The sequence below is a fragment of the Anser anser genome (assembly GCF_964211835.1).
Source record: "Anser anser genome assembly, chromosome: 24".
In the NCBI taxonomy this organism is placed as follows: domain Eukaryota; kingdom Metazoa; phylum Chordata; class Aves; order Anseriformes; family Anatidae; genus Anser; species Anser anser.
The window spans coordinates 2,553,974-2,581,901 of NC_139745.1; the positions used below are offsets into that span (position 1 = coordinate 2,553,974).

Below are 27,928 nucleotides of genomic sequence, written 5' to 3' on the forward strand. Positions count from 1 at the left end.
GCGTTCAGCTTCTTGTGTTTCGTACTCACGCTGCCCAGAACTCCTGAGTTTCTCTAAAAACGCGTCACCGTGGGACCTCCGTGGCATTTGGGAGCATCCACTCAGCCCGGCTGAAGGTTTCCAGTGCACATCCATACCGTCCATGGACCTGCAGTACTCCCTACAGCCTTGGAGGGCTACAGGCCAGCTACTCCCTGGCACTGAGGTGGAATTTGTACTCGTAGGTTCATGAAGAACAATCAAGAGAAGCCTCTTCCAAAGCAGGTAAGGCTGGCTAGGCAAAGTACCTGGGAGAGTGAAGCAAGGAGCTTGGTGAGTACGTTTACTATGCTGCAAGAAGGTGCCCAAGTTCATGGAGACCTTGTGTGAGTGTCCCCTCCCCACACCAGGCCACGCCAGGCCTTGCTCAGGAAGCCAGAAACTCAAGCCAGTCTGCTCCACAGGAGGGCTAAAGCACGACCTAAAGCCCTGTCCGACAGGGACAGAAAAGAGAAGGAAAGGAAAGAAGGGGGGAAAGGAGAAGGAAAAAAAATGTTTTTCATGAGAACGATGGTAAATGTACAGCAAAGAGCATGTTTTAATGAGTTCAAGCAGACACAGACGTACTGCATGGGGGCGAAGTCACCTGGGCTCAGGTCTCGTTGCAGCTTCACCTTTCTAAACCAGGGGCTGACTGATGCAAATCACATCCATCCTCAACCTGTGGATCTCGTGGCCAAGGACCCTGTCCCTCGCCGTCCTGCGGCCCTGCTGGGCCTGGAGGCCGGGGCTGCTCAGGCACCAGCTCCCAGAAGCACTTCCAGGGAACGGTGACTTTGCTGGCAAGGAAGCAGCTGCTTCAGATGGAGGAATTTGGATGCTGCACTGCAAAAACAGTGGGTCAAGTTTAAGGTGAAATTCTCGGCCCCCTGCTTTTGTTTCCGATGATTTTTGTAGGACAAAGCTGCATCCAGGTTCAGTGCCTGCCTCTCCCCATACACCCCGCTTGCTGGCCACTACCTGCCCGAAGCAGCTTTCCTGCTTGCATTTGCCATCTGGGATGTGCAAGCAGTTAAAGATCTGTCAGAAAAGCAACACAATTTTGCTGTCTTTATTATTGAGAAATCAAAGACCTCATGTGACTGTGTAGATGACTTAACACATTTATAGACCAGGAAGGAAGTTGAACTGCACTGCTTGCTTCGCTTTGCAGTGGGGCAGCTGCTGCAAATTCAGCTCCTCTAACTCCCAGCTGTGCAGAGGAATCCGAACATGACCGCCGAAACGACCACCGAGCCCCCAAAATGTTGCTTCTTCAACATCAAGACGGCAACAGTCGCTCTAGGGATCTTCCACATGGTAAGTTACAGAAGGGGGGACGGGGAGGGGGAGACGAGAAGGGAGAGGCAGAGGTGCAATCCTTGCAGAAGGTGTAATTATTGCAGATCACCAGGCTTCCTGACCGTTCATATTTCTGTGCTCCCAAAAGTGAAAGACAAATGATTTTAAAGGTATGCACAAGTTCAGGGGAACGGTGGGAGAGAGGTGGGGGAAAGGAAGAAATTTATTGTCCTGGGAGGAGTTTTTAACTATTTTTCCCCAGCTATACCCATTGGAGATCGTGGAAACTACCTCTGCTTCCTGTTATTTCCCTTGCAGCTTAATGCAGGAGCATTAATGCAGGAGCTCTTGCTCGGGCAGGGCTCGGCACGGCCACCTGGAGCTATCGGTTAGGAACTGGGCGGCGCAGGGCAATGCGAATGTTGGGGCAAGCAATGTCTGGGTGGGCAAAGCGACCTCGTTCCCCTCTGTACGGCCACTTGGAGCCAATACACACCCTTTTGGTTTCCGTTTTGACATGCAGCTGTGCTCGGCTGCCAGCAGCTGGTGAGCTGCTCGGGGTGGTTGCAGATGGCAGTGAGAAGAGGCAACAGAGCCTGGGGGGGACGCTTCTTCCCCCCCAGCCCGGTGGCAGAGAAGTGCTTTCAGGTGGCTTTGAGTCATGCTGAGGATGTGGTTTCTTGTGCAGCAGAGGCACTTTAAATAATCCCTTCTGCTGCACTCAGTGCGCACAGTCACAGGTTGGGAGCCCACAGGGTGATAACAGCTAGCGGGGACTCGCGGCTTGGCATCCGTGGCAGCTGTGCCATGCACAAAAGGATGTGCCATGGTCCAGCCACAGAGCTGGCCGGCTTTCCTGGGGCAGCCGGAGCAAACCAGGCATGCCCTCACTGTGCCATAGTCCCCTCCTCAATCACACAAAGCCAAGGCTGGGGTCCAGCATGTGTTGGTGTAACAGTTTTGACTTCCATAACGCCAACCCTGCATACAGTGAGAGAGGATTTGATTCATAAAATGAAGGGCAACAGGATCTGAAGGTCAGTTTAGCTGCTTTTGGTAAGGTAAGGGAAAGGGAAAGCTTTCAGTGAAGGATAAGGGGTTATCAATATGCCAGGAGCAGCAGCACAGGGGGTTGCTGGAGGCTGCAAGCGAGGGGGTGGCTGTGCTCGGAGCAAGGCAGTGGCTGTGCTTCGGTGAGCAGAGTCTTGGCAGCTCTGTGATGTGGGGCAGGAGGTGGCCCTGTGCCACCCCAGAGCAGGAGAGCAGAGACATTTGGGTCTGCAGTATCTTCCCCCTGGCATTACTCAAAAGCCAGGTGCTGTAATGGCATTTCTAATGCCAAATTTTAATCATTTGGGGACCTCAAAATATTATGAGATTGGTTTAAAGAATCATGCAATTTTATAGCCTCTTTTGCCTTCTGCTTTTTGAGCATCTATATTACCCCCCAGGCAGGCTTCTCATCTTCTCACCACAAGCTCAAAACTTATAATCTCTCTGTTCTAAAGAAAAGGAAATTGCTGAATTTCTTGTGCAGTCTCATGACCCCAAGACACAAAAATTGAGCCGTATGAAAGCAGAGGGTTTGCAGCAGAGCACTAACAATTTCTGACAACCAATTAAACATGTAGCCTTCGTGGAGGGACGGTCACGAACTGTTTAGAAATGGGAGCTCATAGGAAGCCTACCCAAGATTTGAAGAGGAACTGGCTAAATGAAAGATCTGTGCAAAGGCAGGAAATGCATGACAGGGGGCTACGACACGGTTTCTTCAGAGGGCTACAAGCATGCCTTGTGATGTGAGCTGCCTGGTGTCAGTGGAGAAACAGGCACAGAATGGGAGCTAGTTTTTCCTAGCTGGGAGGGGGAATCATAAAGAAATGTCCTTTGTCTCTCTCCAAAGTCTGCAAACATGTTGAAATGAGGCACATTTTTTTCTCATAATTGTTTCGCTGTGATGCCCCTAACAGAAGAGATTCCTGATTTTCGCCAGTGTGAGATGGCAGAGAACGAGACACCAGCTCATGGTGCTGGTGGCCAGCAGAGAAACCTTCAGCTCCAGTGACATTATATGAAAGATGTGTTATTTAAATAAAGTGTTGTACATCTGTTGAAGACACAGGATGAGTTTTAAACAGCAAAAGGCAGAGTCTTGGCGTGAGGCTTTGCCGTGCTCTCAGGAAGGACTTTACAGAAGAGGTACAAAGGCCACTCAGTGTGGGCAGGAAAAGCTGCTTTTCTTTGCGAGATGGCAAAGGCAGAAGTCATAAGACAGACATCCCGAGCCAGCCCCGAAGTCCAGCAGCCTCCCAACTGGTCTCCAACAGCAGCCAACCACTGCTGCCTGGAGAAGGTCTTGGCAGCAGGACAAGTGATCCCTGCCCTATGCATCCTCCAGAGTAAGTACAAGAGAGACTGCTTGGGGTTACATCAAAACTCTCATAGTTTCTAGCTGTTGCATTAAAAAATCTCCAGCGCTGCTGTGCACATATTTCCCTTTCAATCATTTCTTTTCCAAGTCTGACAAATCTTAGCATAACAGGGCTCTCCATGAGCAGAGGTTGTTTCCTACAACTTCTTTTATATTGCTGTGAATTTTGTCCCTCAGCCGACTGTTAGCAATGGAGACATGATTCAAACCAGAAACTGTGTGGTACGCTTAGTTGTAGTTTATAGCTTCTCCTATATAAATAAAAGGATAGGTTTATGTGAGAAGACACCTAGATTCTCTGCACTGCTTGCTAAAAGGGTGTAAAGGAGGATCCTGGGTCCTGAAGCCAAGAGATGCTGTCTGGCTTGGGGTCAGTCCCTTTCAGGGCAGGTTGGTCTTGAAGGAAACTAGTTGCAGTGGTTCAAACCAGAACCAGGGAACAAGCTAAGTAAGTTTTAAGTAGTCTGGGCAATCGAGATCTATTGCTGGAACTACCCATTGACCCTCCTTTATGTAGGACAAGCCTGCACTGAGCAGCTGAATGTGACTCTGAGCATATTTATGAAACAGACTCACCCTGTGTCTTAAGCCCATTCACAGGCATGGACTTAGTCAGGATAACCCATGTTGTAATGAGGCCTGAACTCTCTCATTTTTCAGCCAAAGCCATCTGCATGTGCCCTCTTTCTGCTCTGCTGGGACATAATTTGGCTCCCCCCTGCACCAGACATATCACGAGCAACGCGAACACACCGTGGGATCTCACCACGCTTTGGGAGCAGATCCTGCAGGGCCACAGCTGGGTCCTTCTCCCTCTGCCCACCCGTAGCTGCTGGTATCCTGGGTAGGAAGCTGCCGTTTGAAAATAACAACTCATGTGCAGCTCAGCTGCTGCCACGGTGTCTGGCTGGATGTGGCTGGTGGCAGGAGGGGTTAGGGTCAGCCTCGGAAACTCTGTGGCACAGCATTACAAAAGCAGAAGATTGGTTTCTGGAAGATCAACGCAGGGCATGTGGTGCCAGGGAGCATTAGCAGCTAATATGCAGCTGGGGCGTAGATTAAGGAGCCAGAGATGCTCTTGAAGATGTGGGCTGACCCACGAAAGCATATGGGGAATGTGCAGGGTCAGTCCAAACCTCCGACCCCGCTGCTGCTGGCTCTTGACAGTGACCTGACAGTGACCGTCACTGCCTGTAATACCCCGAGTCCCTGCTGGTCCCCGTGTGTCTGTACCTACTGTGTCATCTCAGTCAGTTTCTTTTACACAGATCCCCAAGAAAACCAGTTTGATTTTTAGAGTAGATTGTCTTGTCTTCCTGCTTTATGAGCTAACACAGAGGAATAGAAACCTTTTTCATTTCCTACCTCGTCTCCACCTTTTCGATGATGTTGCTGCAGGTGGACAGAGGAAGGGGAAGAGAAAGGGAATTTATAACTCAGCAGCGACATGGATGATTTGCTACATCAATACTGTTGGTTTGTATCGGTGTAAATTATTGCTGGGAGTCCCAGTGATGAATCATAGTGATGCTGGGTGATAGCAATGCCATCAAACACGAGCTCCCAGGCTTTGTGGCGATGTCTTGTCCTCCTATAAATTAGATTTGTCTTACTGCTGATCTCTTCATAGGCAGTTGAAATAAATCATGGGTGTGCTCAAATAAGTGGGGAAGAAGAAGGAGGGGAATGAGGAGGGGACAGTCGTGTGGTTAGCAAAGCTTCACGAGGTGTTGTGAGGTGACTTTCAGGTGACTTTCAAAGGAAGCATGTGCAGGAATTTGTCCTTCTGCTTGTTGGCTCCTGCAGAGATTTCAGGTTATTTGACATTGGCTTCAAGAGCAAGGCCTGGAAGTTGCTTCTGTGCATACAGCATGGGCAGAGAAGGTGCAATTCATTTGCACCTAGTTCTTGATTAGAGACAAAGGTCTTGGAAAGTAGCGTCTCAGTAGCTTGGTCTGGCCTCTGCCACAGCTGTGCTCTTCTCTTTGGTATCTTGGGGAGCAGAGTCCGTCTCTGGGACCTTCCCCAGGTCCAGTCCTCACCTGTGGATGTGGCTCATGATGGCACAGAGCTGCAACTCGCTGTGCTTTCACCAGGCTGTGGCTGACCCAGGGTATTCCACAGCCCCTGTGCGGCTGCCTCGCCCTTCTGGAACATCTCCAGCACACAAACAAGAGGGGGAAAGGAGGCAGCAGAAAGGAAAAAGATGAAATGCTCTGAAAGGAAACCAAATGGGAGCTACAAACACTCCTCAACTACCCCGCCACAATAACCACTTTTATATTAAAGTAAGAAAAGGTGAAGCACTGAAAGTACAGCATTTATACGTGGTATTATTTGCCTTCAAAGTGCCACGTGTCACCAGCTTGCACGCACCGCTGCCAGGAGCCTTCGCAGCACCCAGTGCACTGCCAGAGCAGCACGTCACTATCCCCACTGACCCCTGCTTGTTACAGCTTCAAGCTCTTTCCTCCGAAAAGACTGGGTGTGAAAATAAGGAGCAGCCGTCACACCAAGGCCACGTGCGTAAATATAAATAATTTGGAGATTAGTCAAGTGGCACAGATTTCAGAAAAAAAAAGAAGGCACATGACGCAGCCTCTGACAGCAGCTTAACCCCACTGCAGCTGCAGAAGAATTATTCCCCAGGGAACAGGGGCTGCATGCATCGTGCAGTTAAGTTTCTGCCTTGCAAGACACCCCCTTGCTTGCTTAAATTAGCTGCCTTGGGTTAACGACTGACTCTACCTTAGTCCTGCATCGCTCCCCGGTGTTACAGATCTAACAGCCCCGCAGCAGGGGTCGGACTTTTACCAGCCAGTTTGCAGCTCTCATTTGAGAAGGAAGCGGGGTGTCCTCCGGAGGATGTGGCCATAGGAGAGAAAATAAGAAGTGGAGGCTGGTGGAGGGGCTGGGCGAGGCATCGCACTGAGCAGGCTGTGAATTGAGTGCCGGGAGGTGAAATTTCCTATTTTAAACCACTCTCTCTGCTATCATGACATAGCAATAAAAGGGAACAGGATGTTGCTCAGAGCTCTCATGTCTGTCTGAAATGGGAACCTTTTGGTTTCTTCTGGAGATGGAGGCTGTATCTCGAGTGAGAGCATTCACGTAGCCCCGGGGAGTATATTCTCTGCAGGAATGGATCTGATCGTCTCACGCCAGGCAGCAGACCCAGGGCTGGGTGATGGAGACATCTCCTGGTCCAGGCTCAGCACTTGTGATGGAAAGCCAAGGGAACGGCCCAGGGAGCCTCGTCTCTTATCTCAGTGTGTTCAGTGGCTCATTCTCTCTGTGCAAAAACCCTTTTAAATGGAAAGTTTAAACCAACTTTCGCTTAAAAAATCTTCTCAGCAATCTTTCTGCTTGCGCTTGGGTTTCCTGTCTGATATGTAGGCCTCTGTTTAACAGAAACCCGAAAAAGCAATTTCTTCCTGTATTTCCCATGCTGACAGTCGAGGAGTTTGACCAACAGCAGCAATAAGGAAAGCAAAGTCTCTTGGGGAGCATGTGCACGAATCCTAAGAAAAGTTAGGGCAGACAAAGTCAGCACGGGATCTCCACGTGTAGTTAGTTAAGAGGTATTTTACATCTCAGGAGAGACCAGGTGTAAAGAAACTTGGGATCACTGCAATTTCATCCTAGGCAAGGCTCAGCGCTTCCTTGGGAGTTTAAACACTATTACATTAAACTGAGTTCATGTTAATTTTCTTGTGCCCCTGTAAGGAGTTCTGTCAGCCCCACAAGCAAATTGCAATGCTTGTTTGCTGTACAGTGAAAAGAAAAGAAAACAACAAACAAAAAAACCTGTGGGATATTGGACAATCCAGAAGAAAATGAGAAAATGTGACACATCCAACTCTGACTCTAGACAGTATTTGCATTCAAAGGGAAGGCTAATGCCCTGGGTGGGACACCGGGCCGCAGTCCCCACTGCAGCAAGCGTGGCTTGGTGGATGCTCCTTCAAGAAGTGAAGGGCTCCCAGGTACCCCGTGGACGTGCTCCAGTTCTTTTGGAAACTGTGCTTGCAGCTTATGGCAAAGAAAATGGATTAATTTGGTTTGGAGGATAGTTCCTAGTCTTCTTCAGCTAATGCAGACAGTGGGAGAGTCTGCATTCAGTTTCTGTCTCTCCTACAGGCCATTATCGCTGCTGCCCTCCCAGCCTTGCTTCCCCATTTCTGGGCCAGTGCAAAGCCTTTCCTTCCAGCTTCTTTCGTTTGCTTGCCTTCGATGTCAAGGATAGCGCAGGAGGCATCTGACTGCATTACTCCAGCCAGAACTTTGCCTAGATCTTGCATTGCACCTCAAGCCACCGCTTTTCAAAAGACAAAATGTGTTCTCACTTCTGCTTGCTTAGCAGCTAGGCTTGTCTCATCTCCCTGCAGTTGCTTGTTTTGGGCTGTTTCCCACACGCGGCGTTTGCAAACATAGCACAACCACAGCTGTTCCGGTTCCTCCCTGCCTGCATCACTTCTTCAAGCAAGTGTTGAAACGAAAGGCTGCTACAGCTATTGCGGAGAAGTTGTTTCGGCTACACGGTACGCGAGCTTGTGTTGATCTTGGTGGCAGATATACTGGCTTCCTGCATCACTGCGGGGGTCAGGTAACTCCCAGACAGAGGCTGTGCGGTTCACGTAAAATGGCTTCTCTCACCTCTGCACAGTGACCTCCTTTTTTTTTGCTGACGGTCCTCTTATTGCCTCCTGTCCCGTGTAGCGTGCAGAATGGGTGCTCCCAAAGCTGGACCCGGCGTCGGTGGGGTGAAGACGGAGCCACGTTTGCACGGGTTCCCATGTTTTTGCACAGCACAGGATTTCCTCTCCTGCAGACTCAGTTCTCATGCCTCTGCAGGAAATCACACGGGGCACCGTGGTCCCTGCGTTTCTGCTGGTCTGACTCCTGCTCTGCTCTCAGGCTGTTGCTGTGGCAAGAGGTCCTCCTGGACAGAGGTACAGCTCAGGCAGAGAAGACGTGGCAGCTCTTTGCAAGCTGCCGAGAGGTCACAGAGCTTGTCCAGACAGTGAGAGATGGAGCTGCAGGATGACAAGCCCATGTTTCCTGCTTCCCCAGGGAACGTGGCAGCAGCCTTCCTCCCCAGCTCCTCGTGCTGTGAAGCCAATTTGAAAATAACCCAGCACACCCTGTGCTGCTTTTGGAAGGTGCAGCTGCGTGTATAGGACTGGCAGACCGTACTGTGCTCTTGCTTGCTCCTGCCTAAAAAACGCAGAAGAAATGAAGGACGTAGTGAGCATGAGGGAGGACAGCGGAGAACGGAGGATGAGGAAGAAAAGTGATGAACAGTGTGGGAGGCATGGTGGTGCTGAAATGTGCCTTCAAATTACACAGTGCTGAAAGTATCAGAAAGGTGATGAAGGAGCAATAAATGGCATCAGGGCAGTACTCCCCAGGAGGAGGTATTTGCTCTGACAACACTATGTGGGCACTGACTGTTGCTCTCTTGTGGCCTTGGACTTCTTGTTCTTGCATCCACAGCAGGTGTGATGCCCTGGGACGTGCTGTCGGTGGTGTACAGGCTGGCGGGGTGGGATTGTCCCCAGGAGGAGCTGTGGTGAGGCTGTCTGGCATTGTGGCTCTTTGTTTTCTGGGTTTATGTGCGTGGAAATTCCCTGGACCTGCTGTCTGAGGTGCTCCGTGGTGAAGCTTCTAGCCTTAGAGACCTGCAGCCTGACTTCCCAACACCTTACGTGTGAGCCGGGAGCTCTCTCTAACCTGGGGGTTAGAAATTATTTTTTCCCTGCAGAAGTACAGGGTTAGGACTGAGACCACAGCTCCTGTCCTCACGCCATCTCACAGCCAGCTGAGCTCAGCCCTGGAAGCTTGGTAGTACAGCTCGGAAACTTGGTGGAGAAGAGAAAATAATTTTGGTTCAATGTAAAAAAGCACATTTCCAGGTTTTTCTCAAATAAATAAAAGAAGGAAAGTGATATTTTTGTCAATGAAGTAGTATATCCAAAATTACAGAGAGATCTTTATTCTTTTTGTGTTTCTTTTTGCAATTTGAAATGCTCTTGTCACATTTAGTTCAATTCCAAAGCAAAATGCAATTTTGAAATGTAAAGCCAGGACTTCCGTGATAAAAAATACTGAAGCAAAACTTAATAACTTTATAATTCCTCCATCCTATTTCAGAAGCTGGCAGAAAAAGCAGTTAAACCCAAACCATTAATGAACTGATAACTTTTCCCTCAGTGTTTGCCTGTAAAGGATTTTAAATCCTTCATGGCTGTCTCACTTGGAGAGCCACCCCGCACTCAGGACTGTGGCCGCTGCGTGCTCTCTGGAAACAAATCTGCTGATGGGAAGTTGGCCTGTGGCCCACTGAATTGTGTCTTTTGCCTTTGTTCTTCTAGGTTATGAGCATTTTGCTGCTGATCGAGTATTCCCTGGAGGTGGCAAGCGGGAAAGGCTTTTGCAAAGACCTGGACAAGGATTACTACAGAGTTGGTAGGTTGCAGGGGTGCTGGAAAGCAGCAGGGGACAGTGGGTTTGAGAGGGAGCCCAAAATTCTGCATGGGGTCAGTTTTCTTTTTCATCAAAGGGAAATGGAAATTGGTATTCAGAGCAGATGGACCAAAAGCTCAGACCTGGAGAGAAAATTTAGCCTCTACAGATTTGGATTTTGGTTTAGTCCATGGCTGTGTTTGGTGTTTGGAGACCAAATGTGTGCTCAGCGAAGTTGTTATTTCTTTATTTCAGAGGGGTGTGGATCAGGCCCTCAGCACAAACTCACCAGTGCCTTTGTACTGCTCCAGCTTTCCTTTTCTCTGCAATACACTTTCCCACTCCCATCCCTTTGCCCCCAATCCCTCCTGTTTCTTTTTTCAGAAAATGAGTTGTCTGCAAGAAGCAGCTAGTCTGTTTCATATCTCACAAATAGTCACAAGCATCACATTCATCACAGCTGATTGAATTCCTACTGCTTGAGACAGGGAGGATCTAGCTTAGCTTTCGGAGACAGGCAGATTTCTCATGTAGGGTGCCATTTAGAAGAAAATAACTCCCCAAGCCTCAAAAATTACTTAGCCAGGCTAATTTGGCGTGAAGCTGTTTGGAGACAACAAACGCCTGGGTACTTTTTCCTTTTCTTAGTCACTTTTCGGTGTAAAACCACAAGTTGAGATAACCCTTCCCCACTGTGCTCAGAAAGACGGAAACCAGACTCCCCCAGCCTGCATTGCCTCTCCCTGTGGAGAAGTCGTAAGCAGCCCCATAAAAAATACAACCCACAGCAGCAAGGACTTGCCCGTTCCCTGCTTTTCCAGCGTGTCCTTCCCCAGGCTGCAGAAATGTGGAGAGAGACCCCTGAGAGGGGAGGAAAAGGAGACCAAGCCCAGCAGCCTCCTGCACATCCCAACCTCACTTGCCCCGTGGTAGGGGTCAGGCTGTGGAAAGCACCAGGCATAGCTGCTGTCTGGGCGAAGTTACTGCTGACAGACGGGTTTGCATTTGTCAAAAAATCCATCTGTGTTTTAGGAGGCACTACTGTGATCCGCCACAGCTATTTTGACAGGCACCAACATTAAGTGGAGAATGGAAATTTGGGTGAGTCCTGCTACTAGGGCGCGGAGCAAAGGTCTGCTCTCGTGGTTCACATATTCCACACGGGGCTTTATTTCCAACCAAGTCCAAGCTGGGTGGGTTGGAGGCTACTTTGCTTGGCTGTGGTCCACACGGGCCCCTCTGCAGCTGTGGCTCATCTCAATACCCAGGGCAGACGTGCATGATGACTGCTTTGCAAAATGCTTTCTGCAGAGGTTTCCAGAGGCTTCCTTAAGGCAACATGCAATGCACCAAACAGGCTCTAAAGCCCTGCTGCTTTCCTTGATGGGATCAGCACAACATAGGTAGGAGTACCCAGTTGTCCATTTCTGTAATATAGGTTTCCCATTTTAATTTTATAGATAAAAATCACATGATGCAAGTGTGACCTTAAAGTCTTCCTTTTTTCTTGTTGTTGGTTGGTTGTTGGTGGGTTTTTTTTGTATGTTTGTTCTTGTTGTTTTGATACACCTGGCATGGACATGGGCACAGTGGGAAATATTTTTTCCTGATGGTAAAATGTGCACATGCATTCTGACTAATTCAGTAATCTGAAGTGCTGAAAACTGAACATGGTATTTTCAGATCAGAATACTTTCCCACAGATACAGTTACATAAAATGACAAGTGTTTTTCGTGATTTTTTTTCTGCAGAATGATCATCTGAGGCCAATAATTTTCACTTTTCTTCCAGTATCTGAGTAAAATATTTTTAAAAGAAAAAGAATCGAATTGTTAAGACACATTTTCCAGATAATTTCCATACTAAACCTCTATATGCTTTCTAAGCAATATGTGCACTTTTGCAAATCTGGAGTGTTTTCTTTAAGAACAGAACCATTCCGAGTGGAACTGGCCCTGTTTTTAACAGCCCCCCCCTCTTCCCACACAATCAAAATGACAGGTCTTCCCCCTCCCCCTCTTACACTGCCTCCTACACGAAAAGGAACATTTCATAATGAAATCCCCAGCACTTCCACTTGGCTTCTCTTCCCAAGCATTTTCAAAGGGCTCTGCCTGGGAGATTGAGAGTGCTTTCTGAATGTAGTTGGAATAAACACAGCGCAACCCTTCTATTTCCAGAAAGTAGCAGGGAAGTAAGAGAGCTAAGCGGTACACAAAGTTCAATACGACTTCAAAACCCAGATGGAAGAGTTGGAGAACAATTTGGGGAGAGGTTCTGTAGATGCCCTCAGCATCTGCTGCTCTATTTGTAGATTCGGCCAGATTAAAGCACGTCTCAGAATATATAATGCTAACACTGTAGTCACGGCCCAAGAATATAAACAAGGCAAGGTTTATGGGAAAATTCTTTCCACCAATAAATGATACGGTACAAAAAAAAAATACAGATAGCTCGTTATAAATAATGACAGCTCGCTCAGGATTTCTCAGCAGTATGTTTCAGAAGCAGGATGCTCTGTCCCTAGCAGCCTGCCACTCCATGCTGGTTTACAAGGTGCCACAGGCAGGGTGGGACCCAGAGCATTCCTCTGAAATATGCTTTTCAATTAAAGTTGACCAAGAGATTAATAGGAGACCTACTAAAAATGTTATATTAAAATGGGAAGAAGAACCCAGTTTCTTCTCTGTCCTTTGGGAACCCTTCAGGATGACCTTCCCACCCGTGGTGGGGTTAACGCCAGGATATTAGCTAGTCTAAAGCAGGTTGAACTTTACTACCTACGTAATATTTAAGCTATAACACAAGATTGATTTGTCCAGACAGAGGGAACAGGAAATAAACTCTGCTGTGTGGTGATCTGGGGCATTCGCGTGCAATTTGGAAGAATCAGGTTCACATCTTTAGGCTCTGTCTCACACACAGCAGAAAGCTGGGTGTGCATTTCCCATGCAGCTCGTCCATTTCCAGGCTATTAGAAACCTCCTCTTGGAGCTGAGAAGTGTTTCTAGCAAAAGTCTCCTTGGCAGTGCTTCAGTCTTTAAAAAAAAATACGAGCTTTGGCAGACTAGCTTTTCTTGCTGGAAAAAAATAAAACGAAAAACTAATCCCCCCAAAACATTTCAATTAAAACCTCCTTACGAGTTCTAAGCCACTTACATGATTGGTTTTCTGTCTTGGAGATGTTACGCCCTGCTGCTTGCCATAGTTCAGATCTTTAGTATGTCTTCAGTTCATGTCTTTTCGTATGCCTGAATTTTAATCACTTTTATTTTTCATTAATGACTATATAAAAATCATCACTGTGGGCAAAGTACAACTCAAAAAGTTGTTTCAATTTCTGCCCTGTCAGCCAAGAAAAATACCATGGTATGCCTGGACCTGTGTGCATGTATATCCCATATCCCATGCAGAAAATAGTCCCTCCTGCTCTGATCGGAAGCGGATCAAGCTGAAGGGACTGGGAGGCTTCTTTCCCTTGCTAGCGCTGCCCATCCTTCGAATGCGGCTGTCCAGAAACATTTCCCTGCAGCTTATCAGCAGCACACAACCATCCTCGACAATCTGTGAATACAACTGTTAAACCACAGCTTTATGAGCCTTGCTTGTATTTCCCGAGCCAGTTTATTGGCCGTAAAATAGAAAGGAGTTTCTCTGCCTCCATGGCAAATATGAGGAGTCACTCAAAGTCCCTCCTGGTTATATTCAGAACATAAAGCCTGATGTGAAGTTAATCAAAAATAGACATTTGGCAAATAAATTCTCTCCCTTTCCGTATGTTGGGTGTAAGAAAAAGTATAAGGCGGAATGTGTTTATTTACTTGCTGTTTTTTATTGCTCTATGCTTTTGGAAGAAGAGGCACCTCAAAATGGACAAGCTCTCACCATGCTCTGCCAGCAATGAAGTGCCATTGCTAGCATGCAGGTGGCTGTGGAACTGAAATAAGAGTACAGTCTTCTAGGGCTGAACAAGTGCAGCAGGTTTTGTGAGGAGTGAGATTTCTTCCCTGCCTGATTTTGTAATCATAAAATCAGAACAGAAGTAAGGTGGGTCCCTGGAGGTCTCCAGCCCAACTTCCAGCTCACGACAGGGCTGACTCCAAAGCTGGGGCAGCTTGCCCAGGCCTTTGGCCAGTTGCTGTTTGCAGATTTCCAAAAAATGAGGATTCCATAACCTCTCTGCATCCCTGCTCAAGGATGCATCACTTATTGTAAGATATTTTTTTTCTTTTTCTATGGAATTTCCATTACTGTGACAATTGAGTCTTCGCTTGCAATAACAGCCCTCGAAGAGCCCATGTACCTCCTACAGGGGCAAACTTTGGTATTCTCTGAATACTTCAGTATTTTTTAAGGTGGTACAGAAGAGAACAGCATATTCCTGAGATAGGCAGCAGATGAATGTGTGAGAAGAGCAGAGGAGAAAACTGCAGTGAAGCCCCTGTGCTTGAGATTATACAGGTGCACAGCCTCGCTATACGAGTCCTAAATTTGGCCATTTTCTGAGGCCCTTTAAATACAAAGGAGACAAACATTCATCCTACAAAGGCCAACTAAGCATGAAGGGAGAGACTGAAGGGACATAAAAATTACTTTCTTAACATTGTTGAACCACAGATACTCGGCATGGAAGGAGCCTGTTAGTGATGCTGGGCCAGGCTGCGGGGTCTGCTGTGGGCGAGTGCCTCCAACCCCAGGGACCCTGTTTCTGTTCTGCTGGTCCTGGAAGGCAAGCTGCCACACCGCCAGCCCTTGTGGAGTATTTCAGGTGTCTTTTGGCCTCTCTAACATGCTCTTGTGTCCCATCCCACGGAGGATTTGCATAGGCAGGGTAAGAGCCAGCAGCTACCACTCTCCAAGGGTTCACTCCTTTAGCGCATTCTGCTAAAAAATGAGAAAAAAAATGGATGTGCTCTCGCAAAGGAGGAAGTCATTTTGTCAAAGCAAAATCTTTGATTACTGAGGCCGTGTCTGTTGATGCTAAAACATCCCTGGAATGGAGAGATGTGCTGCCAGCAGAAAGGGCGAGTGTATCTGCTGTGAAGAAGCAGGAGGCAGGCAGCGGGTGGAAGGTTGTTTTTTCTTGCTTTTCCTTTTCCTTTCCATCCCTCTGTGCCTGTCAGGTTGCAGACTTTTTGTTTCTTTGGGTTTTGTTTGTGTTGTGTTTTTCCTTTAATCTAGGTTCTGCTTGGGAAGTTCAGCTGGACAATTAGCCTGCAGAACCAATGGCCGGTTATCCCATTAATTAGCGAGCCTGCCGAGAGAGCTGAAGCATGAGACCAGGCAGAAAGAGGCAGAAAAACACAGCTGCCTTGAATCTGAGGAAACGCCATGCTAAAGAGAGAAATCCCCTCTGGGGGAGGCAGCTGATTGCTGGTTCTGGGAGGAAAACAAGGGAAAATGGGGTTTAGTGGGACTAGGGCTGTTTGCTTTTTCATCCCTCTCTGCAAACACTGAGCCTGTTGTCTTTGTCAAGCTCTTCTTTATTTGGAGTTTATGCTGTCCGTGTGTTAACCTTTGGTTCTCTGTGCACCAAATCTCAACCTTGTCTCCACTCTCCTGCTTCTGAGAGGTGGGGTTGGTTTTCTGCCTTGAAGCTCAGGCTCTTTCCGTGACCCTCGCGAGCTGCAAAGCTGCAAGCAGCCTCTTCTGCAGTACAGCTCCGTCTCCATTCCCCTCTCTGTTCTTGTTTGGGGCTTGCTCGGTTTGGGTTTCCTTTCTCTGCTGTTGCCTAAGACTTCTTCCTCTTCTTCTGTGTTTCAATTCTCATTACTTTATAGTGTTTTTTATTTAAAAAAAAAAAAAGGTGGGGAGAAAAAAAAAAAAGAAAAAAAAAACAGGATTTATTTTACAGAATAGAAGTGAAAGCTGTAAAAGCTGCTCCCTTATTTTGTGCTGTCAAGCTCTCTTTTTTCCTGATACACCTTAAGTGTTTGTTGGACATTTTCTATCACTCCCTTAGGTCTTTCCTGGCTGACACCTGCATGTGCAGCAGCTCTTGTAGTGCTGCTGCCTCTCTTGTTCCAGATAAGCCACTTGTGCTCCTCCGGGAGATGTGGGCTCCGCAGAGGGTTTTTCCCTTCGAGCTCCCAAAGAGAAGGAGTGTCTCATGCTTGGGGAAGGAAGTGCTGGTCAGAGCTTCTTCTCAGGCTAAAGGTTTCTGTCAGCAAATGCTATCTCTAGGGGAGGCTCAAGCATGCTGCTAACTACTTGAGAAGAAAGTAAGGGAAGTTAGAATACCTGACTGCTGTATCAATGCGTTTAAACGAAAGTGGGTGCCCTCTGCTAGCAAAGGCTGCGCAGCGAGGAGCGTTGGTGCCACTTGCCCTGTCTGGCTGCCAGCTGTGGCTCAGCCCAGCTGCCAGGCAGGTCTTCTACAACCCTGGAAGGGCTCCAGAGCTTCTCGCTATCGTTTTCGGTCCTTTCTTTAGCTGGCATTTGTCCATACCCGCGCTGCTTAGAGCTAGACGCACGCCTGACAGTTTGAGTACGTTGCAGTTCCTGCAGCTCGTGGATGCTCCTCTCCTGCCAGATGTCACGGGCATGGCTGGGTGGAAGGTCTGTCCTTCTCCAGCACAGCCCCTGCTTTGACTGGGGACAGCTGAGTGAATTTCAGTCCCTCGGAGTAACTGGCCAAATTATGGCATAGCTGCAACTGCTCTGGGGCAAATATTTTGTTGCTGCAAACAGCAGTGTTGGGATTACCTGCCAGAAAAAGAGGGACTGCTCTGCCTCAACATTTATACATGTGTATATATATATATATATATATTTAAACAAACAAACAAACAAAAACTGTTGTTAGCAAAGATAAGAATTGAGTTAAGGATAATTTAGTGTACACCCAAACAATAATGTACACTCCCATCCCCTGGAAATGTAACGTGGTACCAAATCTGTAGGCAAAAATCCTCGAAGCTGGCCAAGGTGGCATGCTGTCTTTGAGAGAGGGTTTGGGGTGGAGTTGTATAATATGGAGCAGTGAAAGGATTTCATTGCAGCTGGAATAGATAAGGAATCCAATATATGACAACATAATTTCTATATTTCTTTATGAAAGCAAGTGGAAGGGCTTAAAGAGGTAATGGAAAAATATAGTTAAGGACTGGATTTATTCAATAGTCATGGAATAAATTGGGCAGCTGTCTGCGGGGAAAATAAACCAGTAATCAAACCTGTCTGAGGGATGTTGTACCTCTGGAAAGCATCAGTTGCTTTAAAAAAGCCAGAAAAAAAAAAAGTTTGGCTCTCTTCTAATAAATCTAAACCCTTTATTCAAGCATTTTGGAATTGGAGACCCAAATAATGTGTTGCTATTTTAAGTCCAGGTAAAGCAATGAGAAAGAAATCAGGCTTGAGCTGGAGGAGGCACTACAAAAGACTGTGCATCATGCAGAGGTGGATAAAGAAAGTAGAAGCGCTTTGCCTTTGAAGAGAGCTGCTTTTGTCCTTCTTTTTTTAAGAAAAAAATTGACACTGTGTAGACTGCTACAGAGATCAAATATGTATAGTGTTCGGTGCGAGCAAGACTTTGGTAGTCCTTATCAGGACAGGCTGCAATACCAAGAGGGAAAATTGCTTCCTGGGAACTGTTCAGTAGGGAGCTACGCACACGGCAGAGATCGCCTTCCTGGGCCCACAGCAGCTGACAGCGATTACCTGGCCCTGTAGGCAGAACTACCTCATGTTGTTCCCCTTGCATGTTCAGTTTTTTAAGGAGGATGTTGCATTTGGCAACGACAGAGGCTGGATGGAGGCGAGGTATTTCACTCTGAAACTCTGTGGTCCATGCTAGTGGTGGGTGGTTGAAATTTGTGCTTCTTGCCTGCCGAAGTATCTTGCAGATTGTCCCACGGCTTTTGCTGTTGGTTTGTTTATCTGTGTGAGTCTCAAATAATTTCCTGCTCAGACTTATTAATCTAGCATGCCTAAAACTACTCTGCCTTTTATTATTATTATTGTTTTACCTTAATATTGTAGCCCAGGGTATTTAAAATTTCAGTCCAAGCAATAAAGACCTTTGGCTTCCATGTGCCTGAGCTTAGAGCCTGCACAAGGAGAGGGCTAAAGTAACAGAAACTTCAAAGATGGTTGAAAAAGTGAGTACAGGAAGTGAAAAGAGGGCAATCTCCAGCACTTTGGCTGCATAGCATTCACTCTGTCACATCTGCAGTTGCTTCTGCCAGGTTATCACAGTTTAACTCTTCCCTAGAGGTACAGTTGAATAGGTACATTAGACTCCAGCTTTTAGTAATGTGGAAATTACTTTTCTTACTTTTAGCTGATGTCATCACCAGTTTCCTGTTGATCATCATGCTTTTTATCATCAGCTTCAACCTGCTCCTTGGTGTGGTGAAGGTATGTTCTCCACAGATAACATTCAGCCGCTTGCCGGGGCCTCTCTGTGTTAGGGGAGGTGCTGGGGGAAGGGCTGGAGGATGCTCATTGAAAATGCTGAAGTAAGACCAAAATGATAGGTACATATCTCTGCTCTTTTAAAACAGGGGGAGAGCAACTGGTTTTGCAGTTTCAGGCTCATTTGCAAGGCTGCTAACTGCCAGATTCACCAAAACTGAGTGACATTTAAATCAAAGCCATTTATTATGTTATGGGGTGGAAATATTCTGATTTGGAAAAGTTGCTGTATTGCCTCATTTCCTTGCTCTTCTGCAAGCCAGGTCTTGGAGGGGAGCCGTAATTCCCCTATTACGTGAGGATTCATTTTCTATTTCAGGAGAAGAGATGACTGCATCAGTCTGGGAACTCGGCTTTCTTTGTAGCACAAAACTTGGGGTAGCTGAACAACAGCTCTGATGGGATCGAGTGTCAAGGTCACAATGTGAAAGTTGATGGAAAATTTCTGAGGGGCTTGAAAAAAAATCCATGTTGATACTCTTCGCTGTTTCTGAAGCAATTGTTACCACAATATCTGGAATTAGAAGTAGAAATTCTAGGAGAGGATTTGTTCTCAAAGTACCTTAATACATGTCCTTTCTGGTGTCGATAGCTGGTCTCTTTCTCTCACTCAGAACAGAAATAACTGGCATTGCTTTTCTTTCTCAGAATAGGGAACGTCTCCTGATCCCCTTCCTTGCTCTACAAATCATGGACTTTCTACTCAGCCTCCTAACGATGTTCAGTTCCTACATACAAGTCCCAGCCATCATTTCTGTGTCATCCCTTAGCCACATGGTAGGTCACAGCTCGCTGTCGGGATGGTGTTTGGTGTCCTCTATGGGATGGATGCCCACGCAAAATGTAGGGGTACAGGGTCACTGCCCTGGACCGCAGCTTTTCATGGAGGTGGATCCTACACTGGCTGCAGGCAGGATGCAATCCTTAGGGGTTAGAGAATCCACAGGGAAAACGAGTGACAGCTGGGACAGTGTTTAATTTCCCATGTCTGGGAGTCTTCCTGTTGATTTTATTTTCTGTCTCAGGGCTCTGGGGAGGTTGTTGTGAGTGTGCTGAAGATAAGCTAGGAATATCACTGCACCAGCTAGAGGCTTCTTCAGAGGAGCTAGTATAAACGAACCCAACAAGATGGTTTGATAATCATTTTGGCTTGTATAAGTGAATTAAATAGCTTAGGTTGTAAATGAGATGAAAGCAGAGGCCTGTGTAAATGGGGGAAATCTATAGACGTGACACAATCTTGTAATCATAACCAAAACCCTGTTCCCTGCCCTTCTTGCCCTTGCAGCAGGGACGCTCGAAGATCCCATTCCTGGCTCTGCAGCTCCTGGATTTCTGCCTGAGTATTCTCACCCTCTGCAGCTCCTACATGGAGGTCCCCACCTATCTCAGCTTCAAGTCTTCAGACAATGGGGTAGGTGGTGAGCAAGCCCAGCAGATTTGTCATGCTGTGAACTGCTAAGAAGTTTCTTTCAGTGGCTGTTATGACAAAGTAAACTTTCTCTGATCTCTATGGCATATCCAGAACTGCTCTGTTTGATGATAAAAGAAGATTTTCCATATGTTCTCACCAACACAGTGTTCTTGACTGACAGCTTGCTTATGCATGTGTTTCTTAAAAGTACACTCTGTTTTTCTTGTAAGAATCTTATGGATGCAAATTGCAGAGCAAAGTAATTTGGATAGAGCCTGCCTGCATACATTGAAAATGCATCAACTTTTCATCTTTATTTAACAGTCACACTTTGATTTCTCATTTAAATAGTCTTCTGAAGATCTTTGCCAAAGGAGTGTTAGCAGCAATAATAACAATAATAATGATATACCCAGAAGTAACTGGAGATGTGCTCGTTCTGAGAGGCAGGCTGACAAACCTGCTGGGATATCCACCACATTATGTGACCCTGGGAAAGGGAACAAGTGCTTGACTGAGACCCTCTACCTCTTTCCACAGGGCTTTTTGCCAACCCTGGAGAAGTTGCCAACAGAGGAATATGCCAAAGTGATGGTCACCTTCACCATTGCATTCATTGCTGTCCTCTTCTTGAAGGTAAATATCTGCAGGGGGTGGTGAGCAGTGAAGGCTGAAATAAAGCTCCCTTGCCTGAGGGACAGGAGGAACTGGTTCTACTTCTCTCTCAAATCTTCCAAGGCCTTGGAAAGCTTTCTCAGTCTCTCCTTGGGTGCAATAGGACATATGCCTCAGTGTAGGTCTGATCCTCAGATCTCTGTTTTTATGCTTCTGCAAGTGTGAGTTATAAAGCAAGCTCTCTCTCATATTTAAAAACTCTTACTGCCCATTCATCTGTAAAAGGATAAGATGTTTGAAAACAACTTATTGTAAACTATTCTGCTATTGTGTGACAAAATAAATTAGATAATTAAACAGCAAGTTAGATCTTCCACTTGGGTAAGTTCTGTATGTGTACTGATGTAAACAGAGCAATGCACGCTGATATTCTGAAATTTAATTAAAAGCAATGAGCTGCTGGATTCTGCTTACATCTTAGAAAACTTCACTGTGAGAGGGTTTCTGTTCTTCCTGCTTCACTGGATCAGAGAACAGATTTTTCACCGAGGGGTTTCAGACCAGCTAAGAAAATCTCATCTCTCTCCAGGTACTTGAGCAGATTCTGTCACAGAGAAAATTGCCAATTGTTGATTGGAAAGCATTTTTTATTTAGACTCTTCCTAGGTGGCCAGAAAAGCCAGTGTGGAATGGAGCTTCTTGTATGGTTGCATTTGAGCATATATTTTAGTATTTGCATAAACTGAGCAATAGGAGTGGAGATAACCCTGAAACCCAGCTGGCTGTGTGGGTTTTCAGCAGAAATCTCTCTGACCTGGCAAATCACTTGGTTTGAATTTTCTACCGAGTTAGTTACAATGAGATTTTGTGCTGGAGTTTGCAGATGGAGGGATTGGGGAAGATCAATCTGAAAGATGAAGTGGACAGGTACGTGTACTCCTTGGTCTACTGAGGTCCTCAAAAGTCCCCAAAACAAATCATTAGGAACCCATCCTTCAAACTTAGTGACAATCCCTTCCATCTTCTATGTCTAGCAAAACCATTGTCGCGGGAGTTCCTTCCCAGTGATTCAGATCTGATGAGGAACAAGGCTAGAACAGGAAATATTTTATAGCTAAAACAGCCATCTGACCAATTTAGGGCCCATCAGCTCCAATTCACTGACTGCCCCCACCAAGATAACATCTAAATCATCCCCTATACCACCATCCTGATAAGAATGCAGAAACCAAGAGGAAATAAAACATTTCTGATGGAAGATGAAAGAAACTATTTAATATAATTACTTCTGAAGTAGCTCACTGCTGTTCCCTCCTGACGTTTAGGACAAGCTTCCCATCCACTTGTAATGCCAATGGCTGCCAGTGATGTTTTCCGTTTTCAATTCAGTGTGGAAAAGGATATCCTACACCAACTCAAGTGTTTTCTAAGTTAGCCAGTAATGGGGTGATCCCAAGATCACTGGATCCCTTTGCATAAGCTGTGTGTACTACAGCATTCTGCTCGAACCTGCTATTGCTTGCAGCAGCCTTAATGTAAGCCAACTCTTACAGAATTCAGTGCAGATTCTGGATAGGCACTGCAGCAAACTCTTCTGAAAAATCAAAGTTAAAAAAAAAAAAAGGATTTTTTTGTTATTATTAATTTTTTTTTTTTTTAGTTTATTGGAGTTTCTTTAGGGGTTGAGTGCTTTTTTTTGTACAGTTTGTACGATGGCTTCAGTGCATTGCATGTGTGCTCTCTGTATGAAGAGGCTTTTAGAAAGAGAAGGTTTTTGCAGTATTCCCTGAAGGTGCTTAAAGTTTGGATTTACCTCCTCATCTCTGTGAGTCTGTTTGAGAGGCAGATTCCTTTAACTCAGATGCTTCATTCCTTGTTCTCATTCTTTGTATTGGCTTTGTGTCAAGACAAACAGTCCTCATTGTTCTAGGAAATCCTAAGCTACATGGCTTGTTCTTGGGACATATAACTCCCTATGTTCCTTTGAAAATGCCAACTGTTTTTAAAGTACGGTCTTACGCCAACAAAAATAAGAGGCACACGACTTCGCCTCACTGCGCAACGTAGGGAAAATATTTATTTAATATGGTATGTTTTACAAGCCTTGCTTATTTTCTTGTGCCATAATCTGTCAATCGATCCATTTTTCTTAGAAAAGCTCTGTATTTACTGCATGTTGTAACTCTGTGAGGTGCAAGGCAGTCTTCTCAGAAAAGTGTAGCTAATGAAAATATAGGATTTTCTCGAATGAGCTGACCATTCAGGTCAGTCTTAATTGACCAGGGGGCCTTGGACCTCTGAGAGGTGGATTTCGTGCCCATCCACATGTTTCTGAGACATCCAGACTTTGTAGCCTGCTAAGAAAAATAACACAAAAATTAGGACATGCTTTCCTTTCCCACCTGATGACATTGAGCACTCAGCAGTCTTGAGCATGTGCTTTATGTTTAATTACATTAATAGTCCTATTGACTTCCCACACAAGTGGGCTGCTCTGAACAGATGGAGTTTTCACCTTTCTAGTGAAGCATCAAGACAGACTGATGTAAGGCCTTGGGATGTACGGTCCCAGACATCTCTCAAGGAGAGGACAGTGGCAGGCTGATGGCAAGAGTGGAAATGTTCTTGTTGGCATGCAGTAAAATGGTGGACTTCCCTTTCCTTTTCCTTTTCCTTTTCAGGCCTATATGTTCAAATGTGTCCTGAGCTGCTTTAAGTATATTAAAGCCAGCAAGAGAGACAGTGTGAAAGTTGACCAACAAGCAGTTGAAAAGGTGAGTGAAGACTGCTTTAAGTTTATCACGAAAAGGCATGGTTTAAATGGAGAGATGTATGATGATCCTTACTTTTGCTCCTTTGGTGGTCTGAAAGATGGTTCAACCTTCCAAATGTTCATTGACAGGTACTAATAACCAGTTTACAATTATGTAATATTTCATTCAATTTTTTCTTTGGAAGGCTTTATAAAATGTTTTTTTTACAAATGGTATTCGCAAGGAAGCTGATACGCAGACTTCAGGCAAAGTACATAAATGGGAATATATCACTTTTAATCTCTGATCTGCAGATGTGTTTTTAATTTCAGGTCAACTTTGGTTTCTGTGCCTAACAGTGCTACTCCTGTTTAAAATTAAGTTTGTCTTCACCTTTTTCTGGATCAATGTCTGAGAGATTTGGTGCATTGCCCTTCGTTTTAAGTATGCTAAAATATGTGTGCAGTGTGTGTGTATATATATATATATATATTCATCAATGTCCATACCTAGATTACCAGTGATCTCTTTAATAGTAGCATCCAGCTGCCCTAACACAATGGAAGAATATTGAAGACTTTCCGAAAATGAGAGATACTGTAAAGAGGGATGAGAAGCAAAGAGGAAGAATATGGAATGCTAAGCTTAGGCATTTGTCTCGTTGAAATTTGGCAAATATAAGCCTTGTCTTGCCAGCAGTGTGTGCCCCTGCTGTGCATGCATCAAGGCCCTCAGCAGTGATCTGATCTTAGCTTCTTTGTTTAGGCGATGAGCCTTATATTCTGGGCATTAAAGAGTTTTGGTCCACTTGTGGCAATGCTTTGGGACACAGAGGTGGGACTGGCAGCAAAGTGGTTGTAAAGTGCTGCTCACTTCCAACACTTCTGGATTTCTGCCCTCCATCTCCTACAACCCACCCAGTTCTTCTCCCCTGCGTTGAACTGGGAAGAGAAACATGTCCAAGATAAATTCACTTGGAACCCTTCGTGTGATACCCAGAGCATGACTATAATATTCTTCTCTTTCAGGCTGTGCTGCCATCATATGAGGAAGCCTTAGAGCTGCCCTCCAAGGAATGCCCACCGCCCTACGTAGCAATCTAAGCTCCACTCCTGGAGAGAAGACATCTGTACTGCTGTTGGTGCCTCTTACCCCTTCTGTCAGATACTCGGCCTCACTGAGAAGTCCTTACTTTATAACATATCGTGCTTATTACACTCCAGCTCACTTTATGAGCCTATGAAGAGTGATGGTGAACCGCTGGTGCTGGTGCCTCAGTCTACACTGGCAGTTTTGAGCTGGTATTACTGAGTTGCAGTGCTAATTGTAATAAATTTGGTACCAGGCATCAGAGGTTCCCATCACTGGCCTCTGACATCTGCCTAATGTGGAAATGGAGGCATTGGCCTGGATCCCTTGTCAGGCAGGATGCTGCTTCTCATCTGTCTTACATCTCTAACCCAGCAGATGAGGCATTTAGGAAGTGGAATGGGGGGGAAAACCAAGCAAGAACCTTTTCTCTGAGATAGCCCAACCCTGAAGTATGCTATGCTAACCAGCATCTTTTAATGAGGACCTAAGGGAAAGTGATCAGCAAAAAAATGAAGTTCTCAAATGAACAACGATGCAGCTTTCATTCTGTCTGCTTACGATAATGATTAATAGTGTGTACTTCAGAATATAGAACATGCTGGAATTGTGACAGTATTGCTCTGCCATTTTATATCTGAGTGTTTGCAATTTTTTTATTTTTTATTTTTTTGCTTTTAGTGTGAATTGAAAGATAAGTTTCAATAAAATAATGAAAAACTGTTAACAGCTTCAATCCTTTGCTGTCTGATTTCTGAAGGGGTGCTGTCCTTACTGTGTGGAGCATGTCACAAGGGAGCAATAATTCATTTTTTGAAAAATTAGTTAGCAAAAAACGGTATTTTGGGTTTAGGCTGATGTCATCTCATTGGTATCAGCTCACGCGTATGCTGTTTGCAAACAAAAATATGGTATTTCCACCAGCCAGTCCAGCATATTCATCTGAGAATCTAGCTTGTAGGAGTAGGTGAAGAACCAGCTTCTTGCATCAAGGTCCAACCCCATTTCTTGCTGAATTAGATGGAGAGAGAAAAGATTGGTTTTGAAAATAGGAATAATCATTAGTCTGCAACACCTTCCAGCCATCACCTGTCCGTCTTCTCGGTTACAGTCCTGAAAACCAGGCTGGGTGCTGAAACTGGCCAATTCCCATCCCATCAGCTACCAGCCCCTGTGGCTGCAGTCCTCGAGGCCAGGTCTGGAGGGGGCCATGGGCTGGGTGACCTCCAAGGCACAAACCTGTGTGGAGCTTCCCCCCTCGTTAGTTTAGGGAGGTATTTGAAAGCACAGTCCCTCCCTTTGTAGGTGCCGAGGTGGGGTGTGACAGCCACCACGGCACCAGGACATCTTTACCCCACTGCCTGCCACTGACCAGGCCCAACCAAGAGCCTGCTGACTGGGTCTGCCCAAGGCCTCATTAGAAGAAATGCAGGTAACTTTATTTGTTTTCTAAACCAGAAGAGAGTTTCTCAATGTGATCCAACTGAACGGTGTTAAAAATCCTTTCTCATCTCTCTAAGTGGCTCAGATTCTACTCCTAATTAAATTCCCGTTAATGGGAATGCCCCAAGCCTCTTGGGTTAATTGACTTTGATAACAGAGCTGAAGTAACTAAAATACACTCAGCGTCTCACCGAGGTGGGGTTTGTTTCAAAGTGCATTAGTAGTCAAGCCTTCAGGTACACACCTGATCTTCTAAATGAACCTGATGTTTTGTGGCTCTTAGCAAGCCAGACGATCTCTGCTTCGTGCAGTGTGTTCTCCGTGGGGCTCAGAATAGCTCCCTGTGAAAGCCTGGCTCAGAAAAACCTACAATCTGATAAAATGTATAGATTTATTGTGAGTTTCCAGCCAGGTCAGGTCTGAGTTCTAGACAGGAAATGGTTTTGGTTTTCTGAAATGTTAGATGAGTTGGCCAATACAAACCAAACACAAGCTGTCACCAGTTTGCTAAGAAGTCAAATGATGGCACTATCAATGCTGTTTTTGAGACTGATAAAAGACTCTTTTTAGTATGCTACTGTTGCACTGTTTTTTCACCTCTAAACTGATTTATGGATGTGAGTCTCTCTAAAATAGGTTGCGAACCAATTCACACAGATATGCTTAATGCTGCTCTGCACTTCCTTTTTTTTTTTTCTTTTTTTTTCCTTTTTTTTTTTTTTCCAAAGCAGAAGAGAAATGAGCAGCAACACTTTGCTACAGATAGAGGATTGAGCTGATAATGTCAGCACTGGCAGGCCAGATAAGTGGGAGCGACAGGACCACCTCTAGAAGCAGCGGCATCTCATGGAGGCAGAGATGCTCCAGGACTCCAGAGATGTCCATTGGGTTCCCTGTCTGACTGTGGTTTTCCCCCACCCGACCTGAAGCAAAAGCTTTTGGTTTTGGTTTCCCCTCTCCCATTTCTCCTTTTGCAGAGTGAAAATTAGGGAACTTGGCAGCTGGAAATGTGTTTGACATGAGTGGGAAAAGGGCTTTTTGTTTTGTGTGTTGTCTTGCACATTGCTTTGAGCACTTCTGTTGGGTTTAATTTACTGTTCTTCTCCTGGCATCCTGTGCTATTGCCTTCGGTCAGTGAAGGCCTCTCACTCTGCTTGAAGTAAAGAAGCTAAACCAAACACACCTCACTGCTCTCCCTGTGCCACAGAAAGGGAAACTGAAGCATGAAGGAAAAGGAAACAGCCCCTGCAATATAATGGGCCCACTCGGAGGAGGAAAGGAAACTGCAAAACGGGTGAGGGTGGTCCTGGGCTACTCAAAACCAGGCTCAGTACCTGAGACTGCAAGAAAGGCCTCTAAAGGTGCAAGCAAATCCCTAAAGGCTGCCTGCAGGCGGTCCTCATGGCTGGAAGAGACAGGGCCATTTGAAGTATTTGTTTTATTGACAGAAGGTAGTTCTTCTTTAGGCTCCTTTCCTCAGGCTTGCGCAGGTACCGCTGAGATGATGCTGCAAACCCAAGACAAGTGCTGGAAGTCCTCCCATCCGCCATTCACAGCCTCGTGGTGAAATGTTTGATAAACCTGTCCAGTGATCGGGAGAGTTTTCTGGTGAGGGAAACCAGCGTGAGCTGCCCCAGCCATCCAGGCCACATAATTTTGTCAGAGATTTGGCACAGAAATTCAGTAAAAGTTCTGATTTTACAAATCGCATTGGAGGGTAAATAGCACCAAGCTGGCAGGCGGTACAGGGGCTGTGGAGCCCGGGGAGGATTGGAAGCATTTTTCTGGTGCCGGCTGCTATCAGACTTTGAAATGGCATCTGGAAACGTGGTGTAACTGCTAGCAACTTGGCAAAAACAGTGCATAATGCGATGGGAGCTACAGCGCTCAAAACCAGGCAGAGCTAGTCATAGCGCCCACTACGATGGAAAGGGCTCTCCTAGCCCAAGGGTACCCTGATGTCCATCAGAGGGTATAAACAG

The 27,928-nt window shown here is 46.0% G+C and overlaps 1 protein-coding gene and 1 long non-coding RNA gene across 2 annotated transcripts; one reads left to right on the forward strand and one right to left on the reverse strand.

Moving 5' to 3' along the window:
* The first annotated feature begins 920 nt into the window (after positions 1-920).
* LAPTM5 (lysosomal protein transmembrane 5) lies at positions 921-25,230 on the forward strand. The gene is made up of 8 exons (XM_083809899.1): positions 921-1,338; positions 10,126-10,219; positions 18,499-18,575; positions 19,281-19,409; positions 19,921-20,046; positions 20,587-20,682; positions 23,343-23,435; positions 24,443-25,230. The coding sequence occupies exons 1-8, from the start codon at positions 1,252-1,254 to the stop codon at positions 24,515-24,517; spliced, it is 777 nt and encodes a 258-aa protein (XP_083666025.1). The 5' UTR covers positions 921-1,251; the 3' UTR covers positions 24,518-25,230.
* Positions 14,495-16,592, reverse strand: LOC310885957. Its single transcript, XR_014575045.1, has 2 exons — positions 16,458-16,592; positions 14,495-15,989 (listed from the first exon to the last, which is right to left on the reverse strand). It is a non-coding gene; the product is annotated as an uncharacterized lncRNA (long non-coding RNA).
* Positions 25,231-27,928: the final 2,698 nt, after the last annotated feature.

What these genes read in the sequence shown, in the direction of transcription:
- LAPTM5 (XM_083809899.1), top strand. Translation starts at nt 1,252, where the DNA reads ATGACCGCCGAAACGACCACCGAGCCCCCAAAATGTTGCTTCTTCAAC. An exon ending in CAAGGATTACTACAGAGTTG is followed by an intron (nt 10,220 to 18,498) that starts GTAGGTTGCAGG and finishes TCTTACTTTTAG; the next exon opens with CTGATGTCATCACCAGTTTC. An exon ending in TTGCTGTCCTCTTCTTGAAG is followed by an intron (nt 20,683 to 23,342) that starts GTAAATATCTGC and finishes TTTCCTTTTCAG; the next exon opens with GCCTATATGTTCAAATGTGT.